This window comes from Carlito syrichta, unplaced genomic scaffold, assembly GCF_000164805.1.
Source record: "Carlito syrichta isolate Samal-C Ts95f unplaced genomic scaffold, Tarsius_syrichta-2.0.1 Scaffold308194, whole genome shotgun sequence".
In the NCBI taxonomy this organism is placed as follows: Eukaryota; Metazoa; Chordata; class Mammalia; order Primates; family Tarsiidae; genus Carlito; species Carlito syrichta.
Genome location: NW_007252290.1, coordinates 2,380 through 27,159, shown reverse-complemented (window position 1 = coordinate 27,159; position 24,780 = coordinate 2,380). Strand labels below are relative to the sequence as shown.

The window sequence follows — 24,780 nt, the reverse complement described above, 5'->3', positions numbered from 1 at the left end:
CCCCTTCCTGGGAGCGGTTTCTCCAAGCCCACAGCTGGGTTGCAGGTAGTCCTGCTATGTGCAAGAGTCTGTCGACGCCAGGAAAGCTTCTTCTCACTGCAGGTGTGAGCAGGCTTCACTCGAGCTGTGCAGATCCCTGCTGGGGACTGGCAGGTCAGATCCAGTCCCGACAAGCCAGGAAGGTGACCAGCTGCCAGCCAGCCCAGGACACCCATTTTCTCTTGGAGGCTAGAAGGACATGCGGCCTCCCTCCAAACTCACATTCTGACTTCAGAGCCATCAAGGACCTTGTCCTCCTCCGGGGCCAGACCCTAAAGTCAGGACCTGTCCTCACGAGCTCACTGAGGCTCAGAAGCAGCCGGGGTCACCCTAAGGGACCTGAAGCATCATTTTCCCTGTGAGCCCAGCAGAAGGAAGCGATTGTTCAACTGTGATGGTGACACGGGGCGGGGGGGGTAAAAAGAATGAGATGAGATCTAGCCAGACACAGTGGCTCACGCCTGTAATCCCAGCACTTTGGGAGGCTGAGGTGAGAGGATTGCCTGAGTCTAGGGGGTCAAGACCTGCCTGGGCAACTTGGCAAGACCTCATCTCTACAATAAATCAAAAAAATTAGCTGGGCATGGTCGTGCACACCTGTGATTCCAGCTACTTGAAAGGCTGAAGGATTACATGAGCCCAGCAGGTCCAGGCTGCAGTGAGACTCTAACTCAAAAAAAAACAAAACAAAACAGAATGAGACCTGGAGAGGCTTAAGAAGACAAGTTCACAAGCTGGAAGACATCTGTAGCCAGAGCAGAGGGGGGACCAGAGGCATTGGGGTAGGGGCAGGAAGGTCCTATTATAGAACTGGAGAAGGGAACTGGTTCTCGGGTCTCTCAGAGTGTTTCAGAGCCCAGTGTTCATACGTGTCACTGGGGAGCATTGGAACGTGCCGGTCCCTGTCCCACCTCAGGCCTGAGTGAATCTCTTGAGGTGTGGCCCAGGACTCACTGTCTGATGCAGGTGGAGTGAGGACCTCTCTGTCATCTCCAGCATGATGCTTGACTGCCACTAAAGCCTTCCACAGCCATTGCTGCCGCCTCATCACCCCCCAGAAGAGTGTGACCTAACTGGTGGCTGGCCGTTCCCATTCCCTCCTTTACTAAGGGAAACCACAGCTCAGAGGGGCCGGGAGGCTCATTTGAGGTCAGAGCCTGTAAGAGACAGAACTGGGGATTCAACTCTAAGTATACAAAGGCCTTAAGTTCTGGAGATGGGCCAGGCATGGTAGCTCACGCCTGTCATCCCAGTGTGTTGAGAGCCCGAGGCCGGAGGATCAAGCCCAGGAGTTCAAGGTTAACCTGGGCAACATAGTGAGACCCCACCTCTACAAAAAATTAGCTGGGCATGGTGCACCTGCCTGGTCCCAGTGACTCGGGAGACTGAGCAGAAGGATCACCTGAGCCCAGGAAGTTAAGGCTGTGGTGAGCTGTGATCACCCCACTGCGCTCCAGCCTGGGTGACAGAGCGAGACCCTGTCTCAAAGAAAAAAAAAATGACGGAGAAGATGATTCTCAAGAAATTCTTGCGGGTAGGATTCATATACCCCAAGACCTAGGCCATATTCCACATTCAACGGGTTTCAGGATGATTTGGAAAAGAGCCAGCCTCACTGCAGAGAAGAGAGCGGTTCAGAATAGAACCATGGAAAACACATAGTGTGTGCCATCTGTCATGAAGACAGATTCACTTCTTTAGTTCTCACAACCACTCTGCAAGGCAGGGAGTGTTACTACCCCCACTTCACAGAGGAGGAAACTGAGGCACAAGGCAGTTCACTTGCCCAGGGGCACCTAGCTGGTGGGTGGTGGAACCAGGACTGGAACCCCGGGGCCTGTCTCGTGTGGCTGCCCCGTCCTGCATCTCGGTGAGCCCAGATGGTTGTTTCACCAATCCTGTGCTGTGTGTGTGCTACACAAATGCACAGTGCATACATGGAGTGAGTCACGCCTGCCCGAGTAGAACGGGCACTGTCTGCACAACAGCTGGGCCCTTCCTGGGCATTGGGGTTGCGTTGGCTTTGATGACTCTGAGATTGCCTCTACACCGGGTCGGGCTCACACCTGGCTGGTCCCTGTGTCCCAGGAGCCCACACTTCCTGGCTAGTGCCCTCCATGGCAGACTCTGACTTTGCTTCCTGATCCCCGTGGCCCTCTTTCCCCAGCCTCATGTTCTGGACCAACTGGAACGAGCAACACCCCAGCATCATGCGTGCAGCCCTGTCAGGAGCCAACGTCCTCACCCTCATCGAAAAGGACATCCGCACCCCCAACGGCCTGGCCATCGACCACCGGGCTGAGAAGCTCTACTTCTCCGATGCCACCCTTGACAAGATCGAGCGCTGCGAGTATGATGGCTCCCACCGCTACGTGAGTATGGGGGGTGAGGGGCGGGCGGGTGGCACGCAGGGGGCCTGGTGCCTGGGGAGTGGCGGTCACCCAAGGAGGAGGCAGCCCAGCACACACGCAGTGGGGAGGCACATGGCAAGGCACGAGGAGGTGAGGAGCCCGTCCAGGTCCTGGCCCCGGCAGCCCCACCCTGTCTGGCTCTGTTTCCTCATCACCTGGGTGAGGGAGCTAGCAAGTGCCTCTGTGGGTACCACCCTCATCCTGTGACAGTCAGAGCCTGGCCGGGCCACAGGTGGGTGGGGGCGGGGGCGGTGGGATCCTGACGGTGAAGGGGCCGTCTCCGCAGGTGATCCTGAAGTCAGAGCCTGTGCATCCCTTCGGGCTGGCAGTGTACGGAGAGCACATCTTCTGGACCGACTGGGTGCGGCGGGCCGTGCAGCGGGCCAACAAGTACGTGGGCAGCGACATGAAGCTGCTGCGTGTGGACATCCCCCAGCAGCCTATGGGCATCATCGCCGTGGCCAACGACACCAACAGCTGTGAGTGGGGCTGCCACCCACCATGCCTGTGTGGGCACGTGCATACAGACACACACACACACACAGCCTGGGCCTGCTCATCCCGGGCCTCCCTTGTACAGTCACACCTGCACACACCTTTGTCCCCAAGATACTCCCAAACACCTGACACTCCCCCAGCACAGCTCCCCGGATATCTGTGCACACATGTGGACTTTGCACACGCCCCACCGCCTGCCCTGGTCATTCCACACACCCAGAGCCACACAGACACCTCAGGGCTTAACCGCACACGGGCTGCCGGGCTCTACACACTCTCACCTTGACATGCATGCCACAGCAACACCCACACCGAACTGGCTGGCCTGGCTCCCTCTCGCAGCTCCACAGTCCTCCCAGCCTTGCTCACACTCCTCACACACGCCTCAGGGCTGCCACTACACACATATCTCAAGCCCCTCAGCCTGGAATCTCCCCCGAAACACACTCAAAGCCCACAGTACTCCACCTAAGAGCACACACCTTTCTCACAACCTCATACCCACTCAGACACTCTGCGCTGGGCCCCCCCCCGAAGCAGCCATCCCTGCACCCTCCCCACTAGCCATAATCTGCTATGCCTGTGTGGCCTGGCAGGGGGTTCAGGGAGCTCCGTGAAGCTGTGTGGGTGGTGGCACTTTGGGTATGTGCCCAGCAGAGAACACCCTGCAGCCCTGGCTCTGTCCCTGCCCAGGTGAGCTCTCCCCTTGCCGCATCAACAACGGAGGCTGCCAGGACCTGTGTCTGCTCACTCACCAAGGCCACGTCAACTGCTCATGCCGAGGGGGCCGAATCCTCCAGGAGGACCTCACCTGCCGAGGTGAGAGCGAGAGGGAGGGAGAAGGGGTCGAGCATACACGGGATGGGGACCGCCTCGTCCCACACTCTCTGGAGCTCATGAAGCTCCCCCCGCCTCCCTCCTCAGCGGTGAATTCCTCCTGCCAAGCGCAAGACGAGTTTGAGTGTGCCAATGGCGAGTGCATCAACTTCAGCCTGACCTGTGATGGCGTCTCCCACTGCAAGGACAAGTCCGACGAGAAGCCGTCCTACTGCAGTAAGGAGCCGGCACCAGTCCCCTGCAGGGGAGAGCATGACCCAGCTCCATGGCCTGAGAGGCATTCTGGGAGGTCGTGAAGGGCAGAGCCACTGTTAGCATGTTCCGGCCATCTTGGGGGGGCTGGACCCGTGCGTGACGTCTCGGCAGAGGCAGCGCCTTCCCCGTGCCCACGGCTGACGCTGCGCCCCCATCCACAGACTCCCGCCGCTGCAAGAAGACCTTCCGCCAGTGCAGCAACGGGCGCTGTGTGTCCAACATGCTGTGGTGCAACGGGGCGGACGACTGCGGGGACGGCTCCGACGAGATCCCCTGCAATAGTGAGTGGGACGTCAGCCCCCCAGCCCCTGTTCCCAGGCTCCAGCGTGTCTGGTTCAGGGCACCCTAGGACGGACCTGGGCTGGTGCCTTGGGAGCAGACTCTGGCCTGACGGCCCTGGTGGGTGCTTTCCAGAGACGGCCTGCGGTGTGGGCGAGTTCCGCTGCCGGGACGGGACCTGCATTGGGAACTCCAGTCGCTGCAACCAGTTCGTGGACTGTGAGGATGCCTCAGACGAGATGAACTGCAGTGAGCGCCGCCCCCTCGGCTCCCCCGTCTCTCTCAACTGCCCCGCCTACTTCCAAGCCCTCCTGTACCTGCTCACCCCCATCCTCTCAGCTGCCCCCCTAGGTCTTCATGGCAGCCTCCATCTCCCCGCAGCTCTGTCCCTGTCCTACTCCTGCTCCTGGGCTCCCCTGGGGATTGGGGAGCGGCTGGTGTGAACAGCACTCACCCAAAGGGCACCGCTTGACTTTTTGAAACACAAAAAGGTGTTGCCAGGTGGCAGCTGCCCCGGGGGGGGTGTTTTGGGGAACCAGGTGTCACCCTCACCCTCACCCCACCAGGTGCCACCGACTGCAGCAGCTACTTCCGCCTGGGCGTGAAGGGCGTGCTCTTCCAGCCCTGTGCGCGGACCTCCCTCTGCTATGCTCCCAGCTGGGTGTGTGACGGTGCCAATGACTGTGGAGACTACAGCGATGAGCGCGACTGCCCAGGTGGGCAGAGACCGGTGCGCGGTGGGTGGTGGCCCCAGGCGAGCCATGCCCTCACACCTCCCTTGCCCCCCAGGTGTGAAGCGCCCCAGATGCCCCCTGAATTACTTTGCCTGCCCCAGTGGGCGCTGCATCCCCATGAGCTGGACGTGTGACAAGGAGGACGACTGTGAACATGGCGAGGACGAGACCCACTGCAGTGAGTGACCACGGCGCTCAGGCACCCTGGCTGGAGCTCCTGGGACCTGCGGGTGGGGCCTCTCCAAAGCACTAAGACCATGCCAGGATCCCTTATTAGTCCATCCCAGGAATTGCCCCCTTGGAGAAGGGCACCCAGGGCCTTCATCCCGTGCCCCACAGCCCAGACCCTTGGGGTCTCTCTGTCCTTCCCGTGGTGGCGGCTTGCCCAGCTGAATGACCCACCACCCTTCCCCCATCTGATTATGGCTTCCAACTCCCCAGACAAGTTCTGCTCAGAGGCCCAGTTTGAGTGCCAGAACCATCGCTGCATCTCCAAGCAGTGGCTGTGTGATGGCAGCGATGACTGTGGGGACGGCTCGGACGAGGCGGCCCACTGTGGTGAGGGGGCTGGGGTCATTAAGGGAGGTGTCCCAGGGAGGGCAGACCCCACCCCACACACAGATCACAGATAACCTTTCATTCAGAAGGCACAGTGGGCTTGGCCCGCTCCTGAGTCTCTCAGTGTCTCCCCACCACAGAAGGCAAGACGTGCGGCCCTTCCTCCTTCTCCTGCCCTGGCACCCATGTGTGTGTCCCTGAGCGTTGGCTCTGTGACGGTGACAAGGACTGTGCTGACGGCGCAGACGAGAGCGTCGCGGCCGGCTGCTGTGAGTGCGGGGGCGTGCAGAGTGGGAGGGTAGCATGTGGCCACAGCATCATGTTGCGGGGTCACCCAGTCAGCTAGGGGCAGGGCCATAGCTATGACCCAGGCATCCAGACTCCCTGCTCAGTGCTCTGCCCACTCTACCACGAGAACCACAGGAGCAGGGTGTGGGGGTCACCAGCCACACAGTGCCCACTGGTGTGCAGGAACAGCGAAGAGGCGTTGCACTTGTGTTCTGTGGGGTCAGCAGTTGGCTGGCAGGGGCTGAGGCAGGGTGGGCTGAGGGGACATCTCCGCCTGTCTCCAGTGTACAACAGCACTTGCGACGACCGCGAGTTCATGTGCCAGAACCGCCAGTGTATCCCCAAGCACTTTGTGTGTGACCATGACCGTGATTGCGCAGATGGCTCCGATGAGTCCCCGGAGTGTGGTGAGCCCTCGAGGGGTGGGAGCAGGCCCCGCCCTCCCCTGCACCTGGGCTTTGGCCTCACCCACCTCCTCCTTCCCCAGAGTACCCCACCTGCGGCCCCAGCGAATTCCGCTGCGCCAACGGACGCTGTCTGAGCTCGCGCCAGTGGGAGTGCGACGGCGAGAACGACTGCCACGACCAGAGCGACGAGGCCCCCAAGAACCCACACTGCACCAGCCCAGGTGGGCGCACGGCCGGCTCCCCCTCCTGTCCCCAGCCCCGCCCAGCCTCCACTGACCTGCTGCCCCGCCCCCCGCAGAACACAAGTGCAACGCCTCCTCGCAGTTCCTGTGCAACAGTGGGCGCTGCGTGGCCGAGGCGCTGCTGTGCAATGGCCAGGATGACTGCGGCGACGGCTCCGATGAACGCGGCTGCCACGTCAACGAGTGTCTCAGCCGCAAGCTCAGCGGCTGCAGCCAGGACTGCGAGGATCTCAAGATTGGCTACAAGGTGTGCACAGCCCCGGGGAGGAGCCTCCATGCCCAGACCTGGCCAAACTCCTTTCTCTATTGCCTCCTTCATTCATTCAACAAGTGTTCACTGAGTGCCTGTTCTGTACCGGGCAGTGCCTTAGGCACAAGGGATACAGCAGTGAACCACACAGAAAATTGCTGGGCACTGTGGCTCACACCTGTAACCCCAGAGCTTTGGGAGGCTGAGGCGGGAGGATGGCTTGAGTCCGTTAGTTTGAGACCAGCCTGGGAAACATAGTGACACCTTGTCTCTACTAAAATACTGTTTGGTTTGTTTTTTTTTTGAGTCGAAGTCTCACTGTCACCCAGGCTGGAGTGCAGTGACATGCTCATGGTCACCACAGCCTCAAACAGCTGGGCTCAGGTGATCCTTCCACCTCAGCCTTCCAAGTAGCTGCAACTACAGGCGTGCACCACCATGCCCAACTAGTTCTTTTTTTTAAATTTAACGTAGAGATGAGGTCTTGCCAAGTTGCCCAGGCTGGTCTCCAACCCCTGGGCTCAGGCAGTCCTCTTGCCTCTGCCTCCCAAAGTGATAGAATTACAGGTGAGAGCCACTGCATCTGAGTAAAATGCTGTATTTTTTTTTTTAATTAGCCAGGCATGGTGTCCCATGTTTAATCCCAGGATGGTTTGAGCCCAGGAGTTCGAGGCTGCAGTGAGCTATGATTGCTTCACTGCACTCTAGCCTGGATGACAGAGTGATACTCTGTTTTAAAAAAAATTAACTAATTAAAGGAAGGAAACATCCATTGCCAAGAGGAAACACGGCAACCATGTGCCTGGTTTCTGGGGAGTGAGGGCTACTTGGCTGAGCTCAGTACCTGCATGCTGCCTGCCGGGACAAGGCAGGCAGAGAGAACTGGAGCCTCTGACCTGGGCCTCTGGGATGAGAGGCCCAGAGCCTGCCACATGCCCAGCCTGAGGCTCCCTGTGCCCGCAGTGCCGCTGCCGTCCCGGCTTCCGGCTGAAGGACGATGGTCGCACATGTGCCGATGTGGATGAGTGCAGCACCACCTTCCCCTGCAGCCAGCGTTGCATCAACACTCACGGCAGCTACAAGTGTCTGTGCGTGGAGGGCTATGCCCCCCGCGGCGGCGACCCCCACAGCTGCAAAGCCGTGACCGGTGAGATGGGTGCTTGGAGGGCGGGCGCGAGGTGACCCCGGCAGCTGGGGCTGTGTGAGTAAGCCAGGGGCCGGGGCTGCCAGGACATGCCCCACCAGCAGCTGAGCCAGGATCCTCTGTCTGCAGATGGGGAGCCGTTCCTGATCTTTGCCAACCGGTACTACCTGCGCAAGCTCAACCTGGATGGCTCCAACTACACGCTGCTCAAGCAGGTACAGAGACTGGGCCTCCTCCCTGCCCCCAGCACAGCCCCCATCCTCCCCACTCAGGCCCACAGTGGGCATACCCCCTGCTTCTCCAGCCACCCTCCCCCAGACGCAGAGGTGGCCCTGCTGCCGCATGACATCTTCCACTCTCCCTCACACTCCCACTCCAGGGCCTGAACAACGCCGTCGCCTTGGACTTCGACTACCGGGAGCAGATGATCTACTGGACAGACGTGACGACCCAGGGCAGCATGATCCGGAGAATGCACCTTAACGGAAGCAATGTGCAGGTGAGGTGGGCCCCCTGCGTTCCCTCAGCCCGAGGGTGGCATGTGTTCGAGGGAGGTCATCGCCCCTTCTCCCTGTGCCTGCCTAAGTCACTTCCTTTCCTTTCCTCACCCCGAGGCGCCGTGTGCTTCTGCTTGCTCTGGCCCCTCCCTGGCCTCCACGCCTGGAGAGCGAGGACTCTTGCTCCTCCCTCGCCACCATCCCAGGCTCCCTGATTATCAGGAAGCTCCCCCTTTACGGTGGTTCTCCCTTGAACCCGTGTTCCTGGACACTGTGGGGCTCAGGGTGTGACCTCTCCCATCCAGAGACATCTTTCCTAGAGCCTCTGCTTAGGGTCAGGTCTGGGGCTGGGCATTTTATATCTATGGGCCTCCCAAGCAGGGAGAGGGAGCCCTAGCCCTTTGCATACATGGGGGAGGCCGAGCCTCAGAGAGGCCTGAGGGTCCTGCCCCAGGTCACACAGTGCCCCGCCTTCTCTGTCCCCACCTGCAGGTTCTACACCGGACAGGCCTCAGCAACCCTGATGGGCTGGCCGTGGACTGGGTGGGCGGCAACCTGTACTGGTGTGACAAGGGCCGGGACACCATCGAAGTGTCCAAGCTCAACGGGGCCTACCGGACGGTGTTGGTCAGCTCGGGCCTCCGTGAGCCCAGGGCCCTGGTGGTGGACGTGCAGAATGGGTATGTGGGCAAAGAGGGTTGGCAGAGCCCCTGAAAGCAGGCGGTGACCTCTGGCATCAAGGCCCGGCCTCCCCACGGACCCCTGGTGGGATGGAGGCTGGGCCACCCAGGGCTCACTGCCCCCCCTCCAGGTACCTGTACTGGACAGACTGGGGAGACCACTCACTGATCGGCCGGATTGGCATGGATGGGTCCAGCCGCAGCGTCATCGTGGACACGAAGATCACGTGGCCCAATGGCCTGACCCTGGACTATGTGACCGAGCGCATATACTGGGCTGATGCCCGCGAGGACTACATTGAGTTTGCCAGCCTGGATGGCTCCAATCGCCACGTTGGTTAGTGCACCAGTGAGGCTGCCCTGGCAAAGCAGACCTGGTGGGGATGGGGTTTGAAGTGACCGGGACGAGTTTTAGGGGCAAAAGTGGGCATAAAAGCCAGAGAGCAAGCTGGGCATGGTGGCTCACCTGCCTGTAGTTCCAACTACTAGGGAAGTTGAGGCAGGAGGATCGCTTGGAGGCAGGAGTTCAAGACCAGCCTGGGCAACACAGTAAGACTCCCCCCCGCCATCTCTACAAAAAAAAATTTTTTTTAAGTAGCCAGGTATGGTGGCATGCCTATAGTCCCAGCTACTCAGGAGGCTGAGGCAGAAGGTTTGCTTGAGGCCAGGAGGTCAAGACCAGCCTGGACAATTTACTGAGACTCTGAGAAAAATTATTTTTAAATCAGCCGGGTGTGGTGGCAAGCCTGTTGTCCCAGCTAGCCACTCGGGAAGCTGAAGCAGGAGGATCACTTGAGTCCTGTTGTTCAAGGATGCAATAAGCTATGATCACACCACTGTATTCCAGCTGGGGCAACACAGCAAACCCTGTCTCTAAAAAAAATACAACAAAAAGTGCCAGAGGGCATGGCCCAAGGACACCACCTACCCAGGATGTAGGGACTCAGCACACTTCACCACGTCCGCCGACTGCCCACCTTCCAGCTCCCTCAGGAAGGAAGGAGGAGGAAGAGAGGGAGGGGAGGGAGGGGAGGGAGGGCCCTCCCTCCCCATGCCCTCCCTCCCCATGCCCTCCCTCCCCATGCCCTCCCCATGAACAAGTCTGGACGATGGCCTGAGGAGGATGGGGATGGGAGGCCTGGGCTTGGGGGACTGCAGCCCTCCCTGGCTGCATGCTATTGTGGAACAGGCACTTGCTGTCACACAGTCTGGGGTTGAATTCCAGCTCTGCCACTTGTTAGCCACGCGACCTTGGGAAGCCACTGAGCTATCTGGAACTGGACTCAGGCCACACGGCAGGGCTGTGGTGGGGACCAAAGAGGGCACCCGGCAGGGCAGGCCGTCCACCCTCAGCACTGACAGATGCTGTGCCCCACCCTACAGTGCTGAGCCAGGACATCCCGCACATCTTCGCGCTGACTCTGTTTGAGGACTATGTCTACTGGACAGACTGGGAGACAAAGTCCATCAACCGAGCCCACAAGACCACGGGCACCAACAAGACCCTCCTCATCAGCACTCTGCACCGGCCCATGGACCTGCACGTCTTCCATGCCCTGCGCCAGCCGGATGGTGAGCAGGCAAGGGGTGGGAGCTGGTGGAGGTGGGCCGGTCAGGAGAGGGGACCTGGGGAGGCATGAGGCCCCGCAGGGGTCAGGACACCCGCTGTCTCAGCAGGGTGTCCTGCTCACCCCCACTCCAGTATTGACTGAGCAGTCCTTGCCAGACACTGGAAGATTCCAGGAGGGTAGAGACAGAGTATGGTCTGGCTCTCGGGAGCTTTAACCCTGGAGTCTTGTGGCAGCAAAGCCCTGAGCAGAGTTGAGCAGGACTGGAGCTGAGGGTGCACCTGGGCACAAGCCTCCAAGGCTGCGGGAAGAAAAGCAGGCCTTGGCGAGGGCGGCAGAGGGTTCAGCCTTCGGGCCTGACCTGATCCTGGGTCCTTGCGAGAGTCCTCTCCTGTCTCTGGCCTCAGCCCCGTCCTGAGAGAGGCAGGAGTTAGACTTATCCGCCTCTGCCCAGGATGGAGTGAGCCAGGCAGCCTTCAGAGAGCCAGAAAATGTGTCACCACTGAGCACTGTCTTCACTGCCAGACACCAGCGGCTTAGGGAGCAATGGCCCCTAAACGGGGCCACACTGGCCACCATCTGACCGCTTTTTCTCTGGCAGTGCCCAATCACCCCTGCAAGGTCAACAATGGTGGCTGCAGCAACCTGTGCCTGCTGTCCCCGGGTGGAGGTCACAAATGCGCCTGCCCCACCAACTTCTACCTGGGCGGTGACGGGCGCACCTGCGTGTCCAACTGTACAGCCAGCCAGGTGAGTGCTCCCTAGCCCCCATCACCGACGCCCTATTCCCCAGACCCCCGCAGTCCTCCTCGGACCCCAACACCCGCTCTAATGTCCTCATGCATCTGGTTTTCCCACGCTAACACCCCCACATTTCTTGCCTACCTCTTGTCTCCCCACAGCAAAACTCTCACCCCCGTCACCTCACACAGACACCTCCACACCCCGACCGCGACCCTCCCCGCCAAGCCCCCTCCACACACTCCCTGCCCCGACCCCGCGCCTGGCCACCCTGCACTCGTCCCAGCCCCACCGTCCCCTGGCTCACCCTCCCCCGAGAACATCCCAGCCCCTCAAAAGCCTCCGAGCTCCCCAGACCCCCACCAACCCCTCTCGCCCCCACCTGCCCTCCAGTTTGTGTGCAAGAACGATAAGTGCATCCCTTTCTGGTGGAAGTGCGACACCGAGGACGACTGTGGGGACCACTCGGACGAGCCCCCGGACTGTCGTGAGTGCCTGGGGCGGGTGGCAGGAGGGTCCTGAGGCCGCATCAGGGGCAGCCTGACTCTCGTGGCTGAGGCCATGGTGCCCTGCGAGGAGGCCTGGTGGCACTCACCTCAGCCCCTCTGACGCCAAGCCTCCCACCCGGCAGCTGAGTTCAAGTGCCGTCCAGGACAGTTCCAGTGCTCCACGGGCATCTGCACAAACCCTGCCTTCATCTGTGACGGCGACAACGACTGCCAGGACAACAGTGACGAGGCCAACTGCGGTAAAGGGCTGCCCGGCCAACACGCCCTGCTTCCCCCACTGTTTTCCTTCCCCAGGGTTTGGGGGCTTCAAGGGCAAGGAAGCTCCAGCCAGAGGCAGCTTTCTCTCCACGCTAGACTCTGCCCGAGCCTCCCCCTCCTGCGCTCAGGTTCTCCATCCGCGACTAGTGACCCTTCCTCCCCCACAGACATCCACGTCTGCTTGCCCAGTCAGTTCAAGTGCACCAACACCAACCGCTGCATCCCCGGCATCTTCCGCTGCAACGGCCAGGACAACTGCGGGGACGGGGAGGACGAGCGGGACTGCCGTGAGTGCCCAGGGTGGCAGGCGGGGCAGTGGGAGCCGGTCTGGAAACCCGGGAGCCTCCCCACCGCTTCCTCTGGAGGCTGTCAAGTCACTTTATTAGATGGGCCACAACAGTTTTGTTTTTTGAGTCGAGGTCTCCTTCCGTCTTCCACGCTGGAGTGCAGTGGCACGATCAAGGCTCACTGCAGCCTCCGTCTTCTGGGTTCAGGTGATCCTCTCGCCTCAGCCTCCCGAGTAGGTGGGACTGCAGGCATGCGCCCCCATGCCTAGCTAATTTTTAAATTTTTTTGTAGAGACGAAGTCTCACTTTGTTGCCCAGGCTGGTCTCAAACTCCTGGGCTCAGGCAGTCCTGCCAAGGGCCTCCTAAGGGGCTGGGATTACAGGCCCAGCCCCACGTTATTTACATTGGGTGTAACTTGGTTTGCTGATAAAAATCATCACACATGGCACAGCAGCAATACATGCATCTGGAAAACAAAGGGCACCACAACTGGAGGTGAACTGTTCCTTCCTCCCAAGATAGCAGGCAAGGTCAAGGCCAGGGCCAGGGCTTGGAAGAGGGAAAAGACAATGACCTTGTACTAGGTGTAAGGGAGAGTCCTCCTCCTCTCACCCTCCCTGCAGCCGAGGTGACCTGCGCACCCAACCAGTTCCAATGTTCCATCACCAAGCGCTGCATCCCCCGGGTCTGGGTCTGTGACCGTGACAATGACTGCGTGGACGGCAGCGACGAGCCTGCCAACTGCAGTGAGTTGTCTGGTGCCCTGGAGCCCAGCTTTTGTGCTGCCGCCTCCACCTCCCCCACACACAGCCCCCTCACCACCCCACACCCTCCTGGGAGGAGCCCGCCCTTACCCCGCGCTCATCCCTGCAGCCCAGATGACCTGTGGCGTGGACGAGTTCCGCTGCAAAGACTCAGGACGCTGCATCCCAGCGCGCTGGAAGTGTGACGGAGAGGACGACTGCGGGGATGGCTCAGACGAGCCCAAGGAAGAGTGTGGTGAGCCCAGCCCCACCCAGGAGGAAAGCTCCAAGGGTGGGGAGGGGACGCGGGGCATCCACTGGCAAGTGAGGACTGGGGCCACCCGCTGATGGGGTCTCAGCCTGGCACTGGGTCTCCTGTACCCGCTGGGGGTTTGGCGCAGGGAGCCTGGCTGGAGTTTGCTCCCCACGCCCCCCACCTCCTAAGTCCCTGTCCCCCCATGCCTCCAGCACCTACCTGTGCAGAATCTTCTCTGCCTGCCCTGTGGGATCTGTTCCATCTCCTCCCCAGAGCAGCTGCCCGTTCCCCCGTGTGTCTTCTGCCCCAAAACCTCCTGGTTGACCCCGTATCACACCGCCTGGGCTCCCCGTAGCTGGGCCTTTGGGGCCAGGACGCTCACCCTCTGCCCATCCTGCCCATGCCTGCCCGAGACCCTAAAGCCTGCCCCCACCCCTGACTGCCCCAACATCTGCCGCCTCTAGACGAGCGCACCTGTGAGCCTTACCAGTTCAGATGCAAGAACAATCGTTGCGTGCCTGGCCGCTGGCAGTGTGACTATGACAACGACTGCGGGGACAACTCGGACGAGGAGAGCTGCAGTATGTCCCCACCCAGCCCGGCCCAGCGCCAGCCTCCCCAGACCGCGGGCACTCCCCCATCAGCAGGCTGCCAACAGGCCGCCTAGTGCAGGGGCTGCCTCCCAGGGCAGGGGTCGGAGCCCCACCATCCTCAGCCCACCCCACTCCATGTTGTGTATTTGAGTTTGTGCCATTTCACCTCATCTCATGTTTCTCTCCATTTTCACACTGTCCTCCCGGGGTTGCAGAGGTAGGTGTCTCTGATGTACCCGTGCTCCCACCATACCCCACCTCTGCCCTGGAGCCCACCCACCCCCGTGCTGTGCCCGCCATCCTCTCTTGGCCTCTCCCCGAACCCTGGTGCTTGTCTTGGTGGTCTTGTCCCTTCCCTCCCCTCCCCACACAGTCTGTCCTGAGGGCAAGGCCAGGGACTGTGCCCTCTCTCATGTGTCCGTCCCCAGTTGGGTAAGTGTGAGCACCCTCTGTGCCCGGCCGGTCCCATAGGGGCAGCCCATCAGCTCTGCCCAAGAGTGGGTGAGAATCTCCGACATCATGCCAATCAGCTGTGGCCTATGGGAACAGGAGGATGGGCCTTGGGTTCGGGACTGTCACTCTTCCATGGCTGGAGATGCCCCAAGGCCTGAGTCCCTGTACCCACCTTCCTGGGGCCTGTCTCTCCCCAGCCCCTCGGCCCTGCTCTGAGAGTGAGTTCTCCTGTGCCAACGGCCGCTGTATCGCCGGGCGATGGAAGTGCGACGGGGATCACGACTGCGCCGACGGCTCAGATGAGGTGGGCGGGAGACCCCAGGAAGGCGGGGTGGCCGCAGAAGAGCCCAGGCAGGACTCCAGGGGTGCTTTGAGCTGACCAGGCTGCCTGCTCCATGCCCACAGAAAGACTGCACCCCCCGCTGCGACATGGACCAGTTCCAGTGCAAGAGTGGTCACTGCATCCCCCTGCGCTGGCGGTGCGACGCGGATGCCGACTGCATGGACGGCAGTGACGAGGAAGCCTGTGGCACTGGCGGTGAGTCCCTCCAGCTTGACCCCCCCCCGAGCCTCTCACGTGGCCCAAGCAGTTACTGTGTGTCCGGCTCCTTTGTAGGTGGTAGGGATGTGGCCACACGCAAGACACAGGGCCTCTGGGTCCACATTTTTTGTGCGAGCTGTGCCCAGCACAGTGGCACCTAGTCAAAGGGGCCAGTTGGGGTAAAATGCAGCAGGAGCCCATGGACTTTGTCTGTCCAGGCCCTGCCCGACAAGTTCCCACAAGGCTGTCAACTATCCCGAGATGCAAAGTCCTGCTCACTTTCCTTTCCCTGGGCAATGTGACAGTGGCTGCCCCAGCTAGACTGTGGGGGCTCAGCAGCCCAGAGCCTACTTTGTGAAGCCTGGCTGAGAGAAGGCTGAGGCTTGGAGCGGGGACCCCAGCTGTTAGGCAGACGTCCGGGCTCTGCCCTGATAGGCTGAGCACAGGGACTGGACCCTAGATCTCCTACTTCTAGCCAATGCTGCTCCTGTGTCCCTGCCATGGAACTACATGCAGGGCTGCCGACTACCACAGAAGGCACCTCTCTGAATCCCTCTGGGCACACCCCAGAAATGGCCTCTCGGTTCCTAAATACCAAAGGAGGCAGTTTGCCCTCTACCCAATGGGTAGAAAATTAGGAGACCCGGGGCAGTCTGACTGTGCCACTGCTTTCCTGGTGACCCTGCTGAGCTTGGGACCGCACCTGTGGGGGGGGGGTCAGGTGAGCTCCCGCCCCCGGCAGCCTGCACCTCACAGCTCATTCTTGGCTTTCTGCTCTGGCGCCAGTGCGGACCTGCCCCCTGGACGAGTTCCAGTGCAACAACACCTTGTGCAAGCCACTGGCCTGGAAGTGCGACGGGGAGGATGACTGTGGGGACAACTCAGACGAGAATCCAGAGGAGTGCGGTGAGACGTGGGGAGGGGACTGGGGACGGGTCGGAGCGCCCAGGGCGCTGAGAGAGGGCCTTCTGGATAGGGTCTCGGGTTCCAGGTCAGGAAACAGGGGCGGGGCTTCTGGGCAGGGGCGGGGCTCCCCAGTGACCCCTTTCCTCACCCTCCACCTGGACACTGACGCTAGCCTTGTGTCCTCCTGGCTACTGCAGCCCGGTTCGTGTGCCCTCCCAACCGGCCCTTCCGTTGCAAGAACGACCGCGTCTGCCTGTGGATCGGGCGCCAATGCGACGGCACCGACAACTGCGGGGATGGGACAGATGAGGAGGACTGTGGTGAGCAGGGGGCCGATGGGGGATCTGCATTGGGGCTGCTGGGCAGGGGCAAGTGGGGGCTCTGGGGAGTGAACCCACGCGGGAAGCTGAGGATCCGTTGCTGGGAGCCTGAAGGCTCTTCCTTGGGAGAGCACCCCTGGGGAAGGCTCTGGAGACTTCTTGAGGCCCTAGGTCTTGGGGGCTGGAGCTGCGAACCCGAATGCCTAGCCAGGTCCCCCTGCAGGCTTGGCAAACAGCCAGGAATTGGGACCCACCCGTATCCACGGGGTCCCTGTGCAAGGAAGGGACGGGCTGAATGCCCAAAGCCTCAAGCCTCCGCCCTCCCTAGAGCCCCCCACGGCCCAGAACCCCCACTGCAAAGACAAGAAGGAATTTCTGTGCCGGAACCAGCGCTGTCTCTCTTCCTCACTGCGCTGCAACATGTTTGATGACTGCGGGGACGGCTCTGACGAGGAGGACTGCAGCATCGGTGAGGCCCTGCAGCTGCGGAGCCTGGAGTGCAGAGCTGACCGGGCCTGCGGTTGCTCAGGGGGACTCACTCTTTGTCCCCCACAGACCCCAAGCTGACCAGCTGCGCCACCAATGTCAGCATCTGTGGGGACGAGGCGCGCTGCGTGCGCACCGAGAAGGCCGCCTACTGCGCCTGCCGAGCCGGCTTCCACACTGTGCCCGGCCAGCCCGGGTGCCAGGGTAGGACGGCTGGAGCGAGGAGGCGGGCAGGACCCCAGCCGCGGGGGGCGGGCAAGACCCCTCATGACCCTCGTGCAACCCACAGACATCAACGAGTGCCTGCGCTTCGGCACCTGCTCGCAGCTTTGCAACAACACCAAGGGCGGTCATCTCTGCAGCTGCGCACGCAACTTCATGAAGACGCACAACACCTGCAAAGCAGAGGGTACGGGAGACACGAAGAGCCAGGGTGGGCGCCACGGGACGGAAAACGGGCCCACTTGGCACGGGCGTTTTCCTTCATACACCCTTGCCCAGACAGGGAGCCCCAGGACCCACGGGCACAGTCCCCTGGACTCAGTGCCGACCTGAGGGTGGCGGGACGGGGTGCTGCAGGTCCTGGCCAGTCTTTGAAGGACCCCGTGGGGCCGCACTCCACCATGGAATGCGTGTCATCTTGCCCACTGCTCCCAGGGCGAGTGCACACTCAGACACGTCCTGGAATACACTTATGGGCACAGGGCCCGCTGGAACGTTCCCCACCTACTCTGATGCACACCCATGCCGTACCTTCCACGTGCCTGTGCACATCCGATACACACACCCAACACACATGTGCATAACTGCACATGCATGCCAGTGCGCTCACAGGCCCAGGCACTTCCATGCCGTGAATGTACACCCCACTGGCGTGTGCACCCTGAGCACATATCAGGCAGTATATAGCAGTGTGGTGGCGCCATCCAGAGCCCATGAGAAAGCAGAGGTCCCCAGGGCTGCAGTTAGTTGCAGGTCACATTCCATCAGCTCAGGGAGGAAGGAAGCCCAGAGGCTGCGGCCGAGGCGGGAGCCCACAGCCCAGTGCTAGGAGAATGAGCATCTGCTTTGGCTGGAGCAGAAGGTCTGGGCAGGACAGAGAAGGCTGTTAGTGTGAAAGGGGCACATCCCACATGCCAGCCTGGCTCCGCCCTGCAGGCTCTGAGTACCAGGTCCTGTACATTGCCGACGACAACGAGATCCGCAGCCTGTTCCCCGGGCACCCCCATTCGGCTTACGAGCAGGCGTTCCAGGGTGACGAGAGCGTCCGCATCGATGCCATGGATGTCCACGTCAAGGCTGGCCGTGTCTACTGGACCAACTGGCACACGGGCACCATCTCCTACCGCAGCCTGCCTCCCGCCGCGCCTCCTACCACTTCCAACCGCCACCGGCGACAGATCGACCGGGGTGTCACCCATCTCAACGTGAGTGCTCAGCCTGGCATGGATGGGGCAGGAGAGCTCCCTAGAGCAGACGGTTCCGAGCAGGATGTCGAAGGGGCCGGGGAAGAGGGCATAGAGTGAGACTGTGGGGCGCCTAGGCAGTCTTAGGACTATGCTGCAAGGCGTGGGGGCAGGTAGACGGAGCACCAAGAATGATCCTGGCACGGCACAGAGGGCAGACTGGCCCTTGGCATCAGAGCTATCCTTGTGTAAATCCCAACCGACACATTTGCCCTCGTTGGGCCTCCTTGTTCATGAATGAAATGAGGCAGTCACACCTACTGTAGGCTGGTTGCGAGGACGAACTGGCAACACGCGTGAACGCGCCAAGTCTCGCACATAATCTTATTACAGCCAGGGCCCTGGCTCTCCGCCTTGGGTGACGTTTTAGCAGAAACAGGCTGGCAGCATGGTGCGGGGAGAGGAGGAACAGGAAGACAAGGCGGTGGCCCCTGAACCCGTGTCCCCATTCAGATTTCAGGGCTGAAGATGCCAAGGGGCATCGCCATCGACTGGGTGGCCGGGAACGTGTACTGGACCGACTCGGGCCGCGATGTGATCGAGGTGGCGCAAATGAAGGGTGAAAACCGCAAGACGCTCATCTCGGGCATGATCGACGAGCCCCACGCCATCGTGGTGGACCCACTGCGGGGGTGGGCATGCGTCTTGTCGGTGGCATCTGGGCTGGTGGTGGGAAGCCCCCGGGGTGGGGGTGGGGATGGGGATGGGGATGGGGCAGCAGCTGCAGGCTTGTCCCCTCCTCCCAGACGGGCCCGAGGGTGGAGGCCTCCTCGGGCCCTGGGCCTTCAGGCTGTCCCTAGCCTGGTCCTTGACAAGGCTGCCTTCACTCCGGACTCCAGCTGGGCCCACCCAGGCAGGGCTCTGGCCCCCACCTGGCTGCCCATCGTGAGCCACCACCCGCTGGGCTTCTCCAGGGAACAGCTCACCTACTTAGTTCTCAGGGGGCTAAGCACATTGTGGTTTTAGAGTGAAAGACTTTTTTTTTTTAGTCGGAGTCTCTCTCTGTCACTCAGGCTGCAGTGCAGTGGTATGCTCACGGACACTGCAGCCTTGACCTGCTGAGCTCCGGCAATCTTTCCGCCTCAGCCTTCCGAGTAGCCGGAATTACAGGCACGTGCTACCATGCCCGGATGATTTTTTGATTTATTGTAGAGATGAGGTCTCGCCAAGTTGCCCAGGGGGTGCCGAACCCACAGGCTCAGGCAATCCACTCACCTCAGCCTCCCAAAGCACGGGATTACAGGCTGAGCCACCGAGCCCGGCTAATTTTTTTACTTATTATAGAAATGAGGTCTCGCCAAGTTGCCAGGCGGGTCTCAAACCCGTGGGCTCAGGCGGTCCTCTCACCTCCTCCTCCCAAAGTGCTGGGATTACAGGCGTGAGCCGCTGTGCCCAGTCATAAAAGACTCCTAACCTGGTTGGAGCTGACTCCCCCCGGCTCCTGCTGTGAGGCCAGGGCGATCTCCTCCCAGCCCCGGCCGTCCAGCGCCCAGACCAGGAAGCTGGTGCTCCCGCCTCGCCCGCCCCCTCCCGCCTTCAGGCTTGCCCTCACTCGTCCCCCTGCCCCACCCCCAGCACCATGTACTGGTCGGACTGGGGCAACCACCCCAAGATCGAGACGGCAGCGATGGATGGGACCCTCCGGGAGACGCTGGTGCAGGACAACATCCAGTGGCCCACAGGTTCGCGGGGACGGGGTGGGAGCGGCAGGCTCAGAGCCTAGCTGCTGCCGGAGTCATATGGAAGGGGGCGCGGGAACTTGGTCTGGGACACTGCCGTGGTCTGGAGGCTTTTTCCCGAGGAGGCGTTGTGAGTGGCCGGGTGAACAGGGTGGAGCCACCCCAGACGAGGAGACAGCCCTACTCTCCACCTGCAGCCTGGGGGAAGACTGAGCCCTCACGTTCTCTCCGCCCCCAGGCCTGGCCGTGGATTATCACAACGAGCGGCTGTACTGGGCGGACGCCAAGCTCTCTGTGATTGGCAGCATCCGGCTCAATGGCACGGACCCCATTGTGGCCGCGGACAGCAAGCGAGGTGAGAGCCTGGAGCACCCTTGCCCCCAGCCCTGCCCTTGGGCACTTGCCCTCCCCACTTAGCCCCAGGGGCCTCACTTCAGTGCCCACTGTCTCATGTCACTGACCCACAGCTATTCTTCTTGACCTATTCAATGGGGCCACCCACCCCCAAACCGGCCTTGAAGGCCTGAGGTCCACCCTGACCCTCCAGCCTACTTGTTCATTCATTCTTTCTACCAGTGAGCATTGAGTTGTGCAGAGGCAGTATGGGTGGCCTTAGGAACCTGGCAGATGTCAGGAGAAGTCAGCCATGACCTCGGAAGTCTTGGGGTGAGGGGACCTTTTTGACCTCAGGAGGAGGAACAGGTTGCAGAGGGCAGTTGCTCTTGGACGTGCCGAGTTTGAGGGGCCTGGGAGCCATGGATACCAGTGTCGTGGGGAGCGGCCAGGGCCTGCGTGCCCCTCGGATGCCCTCTGACTCCCCATCCTCCCCCAGGCCTGAGTCACCCCTTCAGCATTGACGTCTTTGAGGACTACATCTACGGTGTCACCTACATCAATAACCGTGTCTTCAAGATCCACAAGTTTGGACACAGCCCCTTGATCAACTTGACGGGGGGCCTGAACCACGCCTCCGACGTGGTCCTGTACCACCAGCACAAGCAGCCAGAAGGTGGGTTGCAGGGAGGCCTGGGGACATGGGGTCTCCAAGCCTTGCCCTCAGCACCCGGTGGGGAGGGGCTCGTCTTGGGCCCAGGGGACTCAGGGAGTCCTACTTAGAGTCCTCCCACCCTCCCCTGCAGTGACCAACCCCTGCGACCGCAAGAAGTGCGAGTGGCTTTGCCTGCTGAGCCCCAGTGGGCCTGTCTGCACCTGTCCCAACGGGAAGCGGCTGGACAACGGCACCTGTGTGCCCGTGCCCTCCCCCACGCCCCCGCCAGATGGTACGCTCACGCTCCTCTGATCTCCATCCAGACCTCGGGACCCTGCTCCCTGTGGCCCCTGCCTGCCCCCCACAGGCGCAGCCTTCTGACCGGTCCCTCCCGCAGCCCCCCGGCCTGGAACCTGTAACCTGCAGTGCTTCAACGGCGGCAGCTGTTTCCTCAACGCGCGGAGGCAGCCCAAGTGCCGCTGCCAGCCCCGCTACACCGGCGACAAGTGCGAGCTGGACCAGTGCTGGGAGCACTGCCGCAATGGGGGCACCTGTGCCGCCTCCCCCTCCGGTAGGCGCCCTCCCACCAGGACGGCTCCCTCCAGCCCCTGCCCGCGGCCCCGCCCCTCGCCTGCCTGCTCCCGCCCGCCGGTGACTCTGGCTTCCAGTCTCCCGGGTCTCTGCCTCTCACCCGGATCCTCCCAGCCCTGCTCCTCGGCAGGAGGGCCGGGTGGTTCCACTCACACATCCTCTCCCACCAGGCATGCCCACGTGCCGCTGCCCCACAGGCTTCACGGGCCCCAAATGCACCCAGCAGGTGTGTGCGGGCTATTGTGCCAACAACAGCACCTGCACCGTCAACCAGGGCAACCAGCCCCAGTGCCGATGCCTGCCTGGCTTCCTGGGTGACCGCTGCCAGTACCGTGAGTGAGCCATCCCCGGGCCCCAGGGCGAGGGTAGCCCAGAGACCTGCAGGGGCAATCAGGAGAGGGAAACCTTGCACGGCGGAGCTGGGGCCGAGCTTCGGGTGCCACCCACAAGAGTGTGGGAGGCAGTGAGTCCCCTGGCATCAGGATTATTCAAGCAGAAGCAGAGCTCCATCAGGGACGTCCTTGTGCCCCGGAGCCTGTGACACGGGGGCAGCCGGGGACTCGGAGGCAGGAGTCAACTACAGGACCCGGAGGCCCCTCGGGTGTCCAGCCCCTCCTGCCGCCCCCTCACCATCCACAGAGCGCCTCGGGAGGGTGGGACTGAGCGCTGCCTCTCACCTGACCGCAGGGCAGTGCTCCAGCTACTGTGAGAACTTTGGCACGTGCCAAATGGCGGCTGACGGCTCCCGCCAGTGCCGCTGCACCGCCTACTTCGAGGGCCCAAGGTGTGAGGTGAACAAATGCAGCCGCTGCCTCCAGGGCGCCTGTGTGGTCAACAAGCAGAGCGGGGATGTCACCTGCAAGTGAGTGACCCTCCTGCACAACCTGCCCAGCTTTGGCCGTGTCCCCCAGCCCCGTCCCGTCCCTTCCTCAGCACCCCAGATCCCCCCTCTCCGCCAGCCCTGGCCCCAGCCTGTGTTCCTTCCTGCAGTTGCACCGATGGCCGGGTGGCCCCCAGCTGTCTGACCTGCGACGGCCACTGCAGCAATGGCGGCTCCTGCACCATGAACAGCAAAATGATGCCCGAATGCCAGTGAGTTGAGCCTGAGTCTCTCCAGGCGGGGACCCTCCCTCCCTCCCCCGGTCCCCGCAGGAGGGCCTCGCCCCCCCGCCCCGTGTCCCCAAGCTCTGCTGAGCTCCGCCCCGCCTCTCCACAGGTGCCCACCCCACATGACAGGACCCCGCTGTGAGGAGCAGGTCTTCAGCCAACAGCAGTCTGGACGTAGGTGGCAGGGCTGCCCAGACCTGGAGCGAGGGGACTCTGTGCCTCCTGCATCTCTGGGCTTTTGTGACTCAGTTTCCCCCTCTCCTTCCAGATATGGCCTCCATCCTCATCCCTCTGCTGTTGCTGCTACTGCTGCTGCTGGTGGCCGGAGTGGTATTCTGGTATAAGCGGCGAGTCCGAGGGTGAGTCACGGGCAGTCTGGAAAGTTCTGGTCAGTGTCGTGCCACCCCAGCCTGACCCCCAGGATCTCTGCCCCCTTCTACTCCGGCCTCTCTCCCCAGGGCAAAGGGCTTTCAGCACCAGCGCATGACCAACGGGGCCATGAACGTGGAGATCGGGAACCCCACCTACAAGATGTACGAAGGCGGAGAGCCGGACGACGTAGGGGGTCTGCTGGACGCCGACTTTGCCCTGGACCCTGACAAGGTGGGCTGGGAGGACGGGGGAGGCTTTGGGGCAGGGCCAGGAGGAGGCATGGGGGGGGGGCGACTGAGGGGGATGGGATGGGGGGGGCAGCCCGGGCCACAGAGCCCAGCCACCAAGCCCCACCCAAACCCTGTGTCACCTTGCAGCCCACCAACTTCACCAACCCTGTGTACGCCACGCTCTACATGGGGGGCCATGGCAGCCGCCACTCCCTGGCCAGCACGGACGAGAAGCGAGAACTCCTGGGCCGAGGCCCTGAGGATGAGATAGGGGACCCCTTGGCCTAGGGTCCTGCCCCCTCGGACTTCCCCCCGAGAGCCCCCTGCCCCCGCCAGAGAAGTCCTTCTGTGAGCCCCTCCCCAGCTGGCCCTTCCCGGCCCCGCCGGATGTATAAATGTAAAAATGAAGGAATTACTTTTTATATGTGAGTCAGCAAGAGAGAACGAGAGCACAGTATTATCTCTTTCCAGTCTCCGCCTTCCCGCCTGCTCCTCCGGACCCCCCATGCTGCCTTCAGGAAGGGGGCAGAGGGGGCTCCGGGGGCTCCTGTGGCTTACAGGTACCAGGGAGCCCACCTCCCGCCCTCCCACCAGAGCGGACCCCTGCTGGGAGAGCTGGCGGTGCTGCCCCCTCTCTGTACAAGACACTTTGTCAAGGCTCTCCCCTCTCACCCCTTCCCTCCTCGCCCCCACCCTGCTCCCTGAGGGCTGATCTGGGTAGGGATAGTTCTTTGCTGCCCCTGTCTGGAAGATTTGGCTCTAGCCCAGGTAAGAAGGAAGGGATGGAGTTTTCCTGTTCTTCTTGGGAGAAGCCCTCCCAAGCCCCAGCCCTCACTCCAGGGGCACCTCTGAGATGGCGGTGCTCAGTCCCCCTCCCAGACAGGCCCTCCCCCTCCAGCACCCCCACCGCGGCGGCTCCCAAGGCTGGAGGCTTCCTTGGGCAAACCTTCCCCAGCTTCCCCTCCCCTGGGGACCAGGAGGAGGTGGGGCACGCCAAGGAAGGGCAAGCGGGCAGCCCCGTTTTGGGGACATGAACGTTTTAATAATTTTTGCTGAATTCCTTTACAACTAAATAACACAGATATTGTTATAAATAAAACTGTAAAAAAAGAAAAAAAAAGAAAGAAAGAAAAAAGCCGCTTGTGTCTGCCTGTGAGTGTGAGACCCTGGGAGCTGGGGCTGCGCTTGCGTGCTTCAGCCACCAGAGGGCCCCCTGCTCCGTGCTGGAGGCAGGCCCGGGAGTCCGGTGGTCAGTGTCCTTGCCCCAGAGCCCTGCCCCTCTCCATCTTGCTGTGGCCGGGAGCGGGGCGGCACTGGACTTGACAAGGAAGATCTTCTCCTGGCTGTGTGGCCTTGAGCCGGTGACTTCGCCTCTCTGGATGGTGTGTCCCCTCTGGCTGTAGGACACTAACCGCAAGATGGGTCCTCTGCATTCTCGCTCCTCTTGGACACCCCCACACACTCCCAGAGTGGTCTCCCGCAGCAAGAATCCCGCCACAAGGAATAACACGTAGGGGCTGGGAAGGCTTGCTGACCCTTCAGGGTGGTCCCGTACTGTTCTCTCTG

At 61.7% G+C, this 24,780-nt stretch overlaps 1 protein-coding gene across 1 annotated transcript in view; it reads left to right on the top strand.

Annotated features, from left to right (window-relative positions):
• LRP1 (LDL receptor related protein 1) overlaps positions 1–23,651 on the top strand; it is an 85,437-nt gene extending 61,786 nt beyond the window's left edge. Inside the window, exons 43-89 of the mRNA XM_008065230.2 lie at positions 2,207–2,411; positions 2,737–2,929; positions 3,642–3,767; positions 3,873–4,001; positions 4,202–4,321; positions 4,455–4,568; positions 4,886–5,035; positions 5,109–5,231; positions 5,495–5,611; positions 5,752–5,880; positions 6,184–6,306; positions 6,387–6,527; positions 6,605–6,795; positions 7,762–7,945; positions 8,072–8,157; positions 8,322–8,441; positions 8,932–9,119; positions 9,251–9,456; positions 10,503–10,691; positions 11,289–11,437; positions 11,822–11,915; positions 12,060–12,176; positions 12,363–12,482; positions 13,107–13,229; positions 13,357–13,482; positions 13,947–14,063; positions 14,726–14,832; positions 14,934–15,066; positions 15,856–15,975; positions 16,173–16,295; positions 16,624–16,764; positions 16,851–16,985; positions 17,071–17,190; positions 17,940–18,208; positions 18,701–18,879; positions 19,823–19,929; positions 20,165–20,281; positions 20,759–20,935; positions 21,066–21,206; positions 21,312–21,485; positions 21,676–21,837; positions 22,193–22,367; positions 22,496–22,597; positions 22,722–22,786; positions 22,881–22,971; positions 23,071–23,215; positions 23,362–23,651. Of these exons, the coding sequence (XP_008063421.1) occupies positions 2,207–2,411; positions 2,737–2,929; positions 3,642–3,767; positions 3,873–4,001; positions 4,202–4,321; positions 4,455–4,568; positions 4,886–5,035; positions 5,109–5,231; positions 5,495–5,611; positions 5,752–5,880; positions 6,184–6,306; positions 6,387–6,527; positions 6,605–6,795; positions 7,762–7,945; positions 8,072–8,157; positions 8,322–8,441; positions 8,932–9,119; positions 9,251–9,456; positions 10,503–10,691; positions 11,289–11,437; positions 11,822–11,915; positions 12,060–12,176; positions 12,363–12,482; positions 13,107–13,229; positions 13,357–13,482; positions 13,947–14,063; positions 14,726–14,832; positions 14,934–15,066; positions 15,856–15,975; positions 16,173–16,295; positions 16,624–16,764; positions 16,851–16,985; positions 17,071–17,190; positions 17,940–18,208; positions 18,701–18,879; positions 19,823–19,929; positions 20,165–20,281; positions 20,759–20,935; positions 21,066–21,206; positions 21,312–21,485; positions 21,676–21,837; positions 22,193–22,367; positions 22,496–22,597; positions 22,722–22,786; positions 22,881–22,971; positions 23,071–23,215; positions 23,362–23,502 (6,604 nt within the window). The 3' untranslated portion in view covers positions 23,503–23,651. The remainder of the gene's footprint in view (positions 1–2,206; positions 2,412–2,736; positions 2,930–3,641; positions 3,768–3,872; positions 4,002–4,201; positions 4,322–4,454; positions 4,569–4,885; positions 5,036–5,108; positions 5,232–5,494; positions 5,612–5,751; positions 5,881–6,183; positions 6,307–6,386; positions 6,528–6,604; positions 6,796–7,761; positions 7,946–8,071; positions 8,158–8,321; positions 8,442–8,931; positions 9,120–9,250; positions 9,457–10,502; positions 10,692–11,288; positions 11,438–11,821; positions 11,916–12,059; positions 12,177–12,362; positions 12,483–13,106; positions 13,230–13,356; positions 13,483–13,946; positions 14,064–14,725; positions 14,833–14,933; positions 15,067–15,855; positions 15,976–16,172; positions 16,296–16,623; positions 16,765–16,850; positions 16,986–17,070; positions 17,191–17,939; positions 18,209–18,700; positions 18,880–19,822; positions 19,930–20,164; positions 20,282–20,758; positions 20,936–21,065; positions 21,207–21,311; positions 21,486–21,675; positions 21,838–22,192; positions 22,368–22,495; positions 22,598–22,721; positions 22,787–22,880; positions 22,972–23,070; positions 23,216–23,361) is intronic.
• The last annotated feature ends 1,129 nt before the right edge of the window (positions 23,652–24,780 follow it).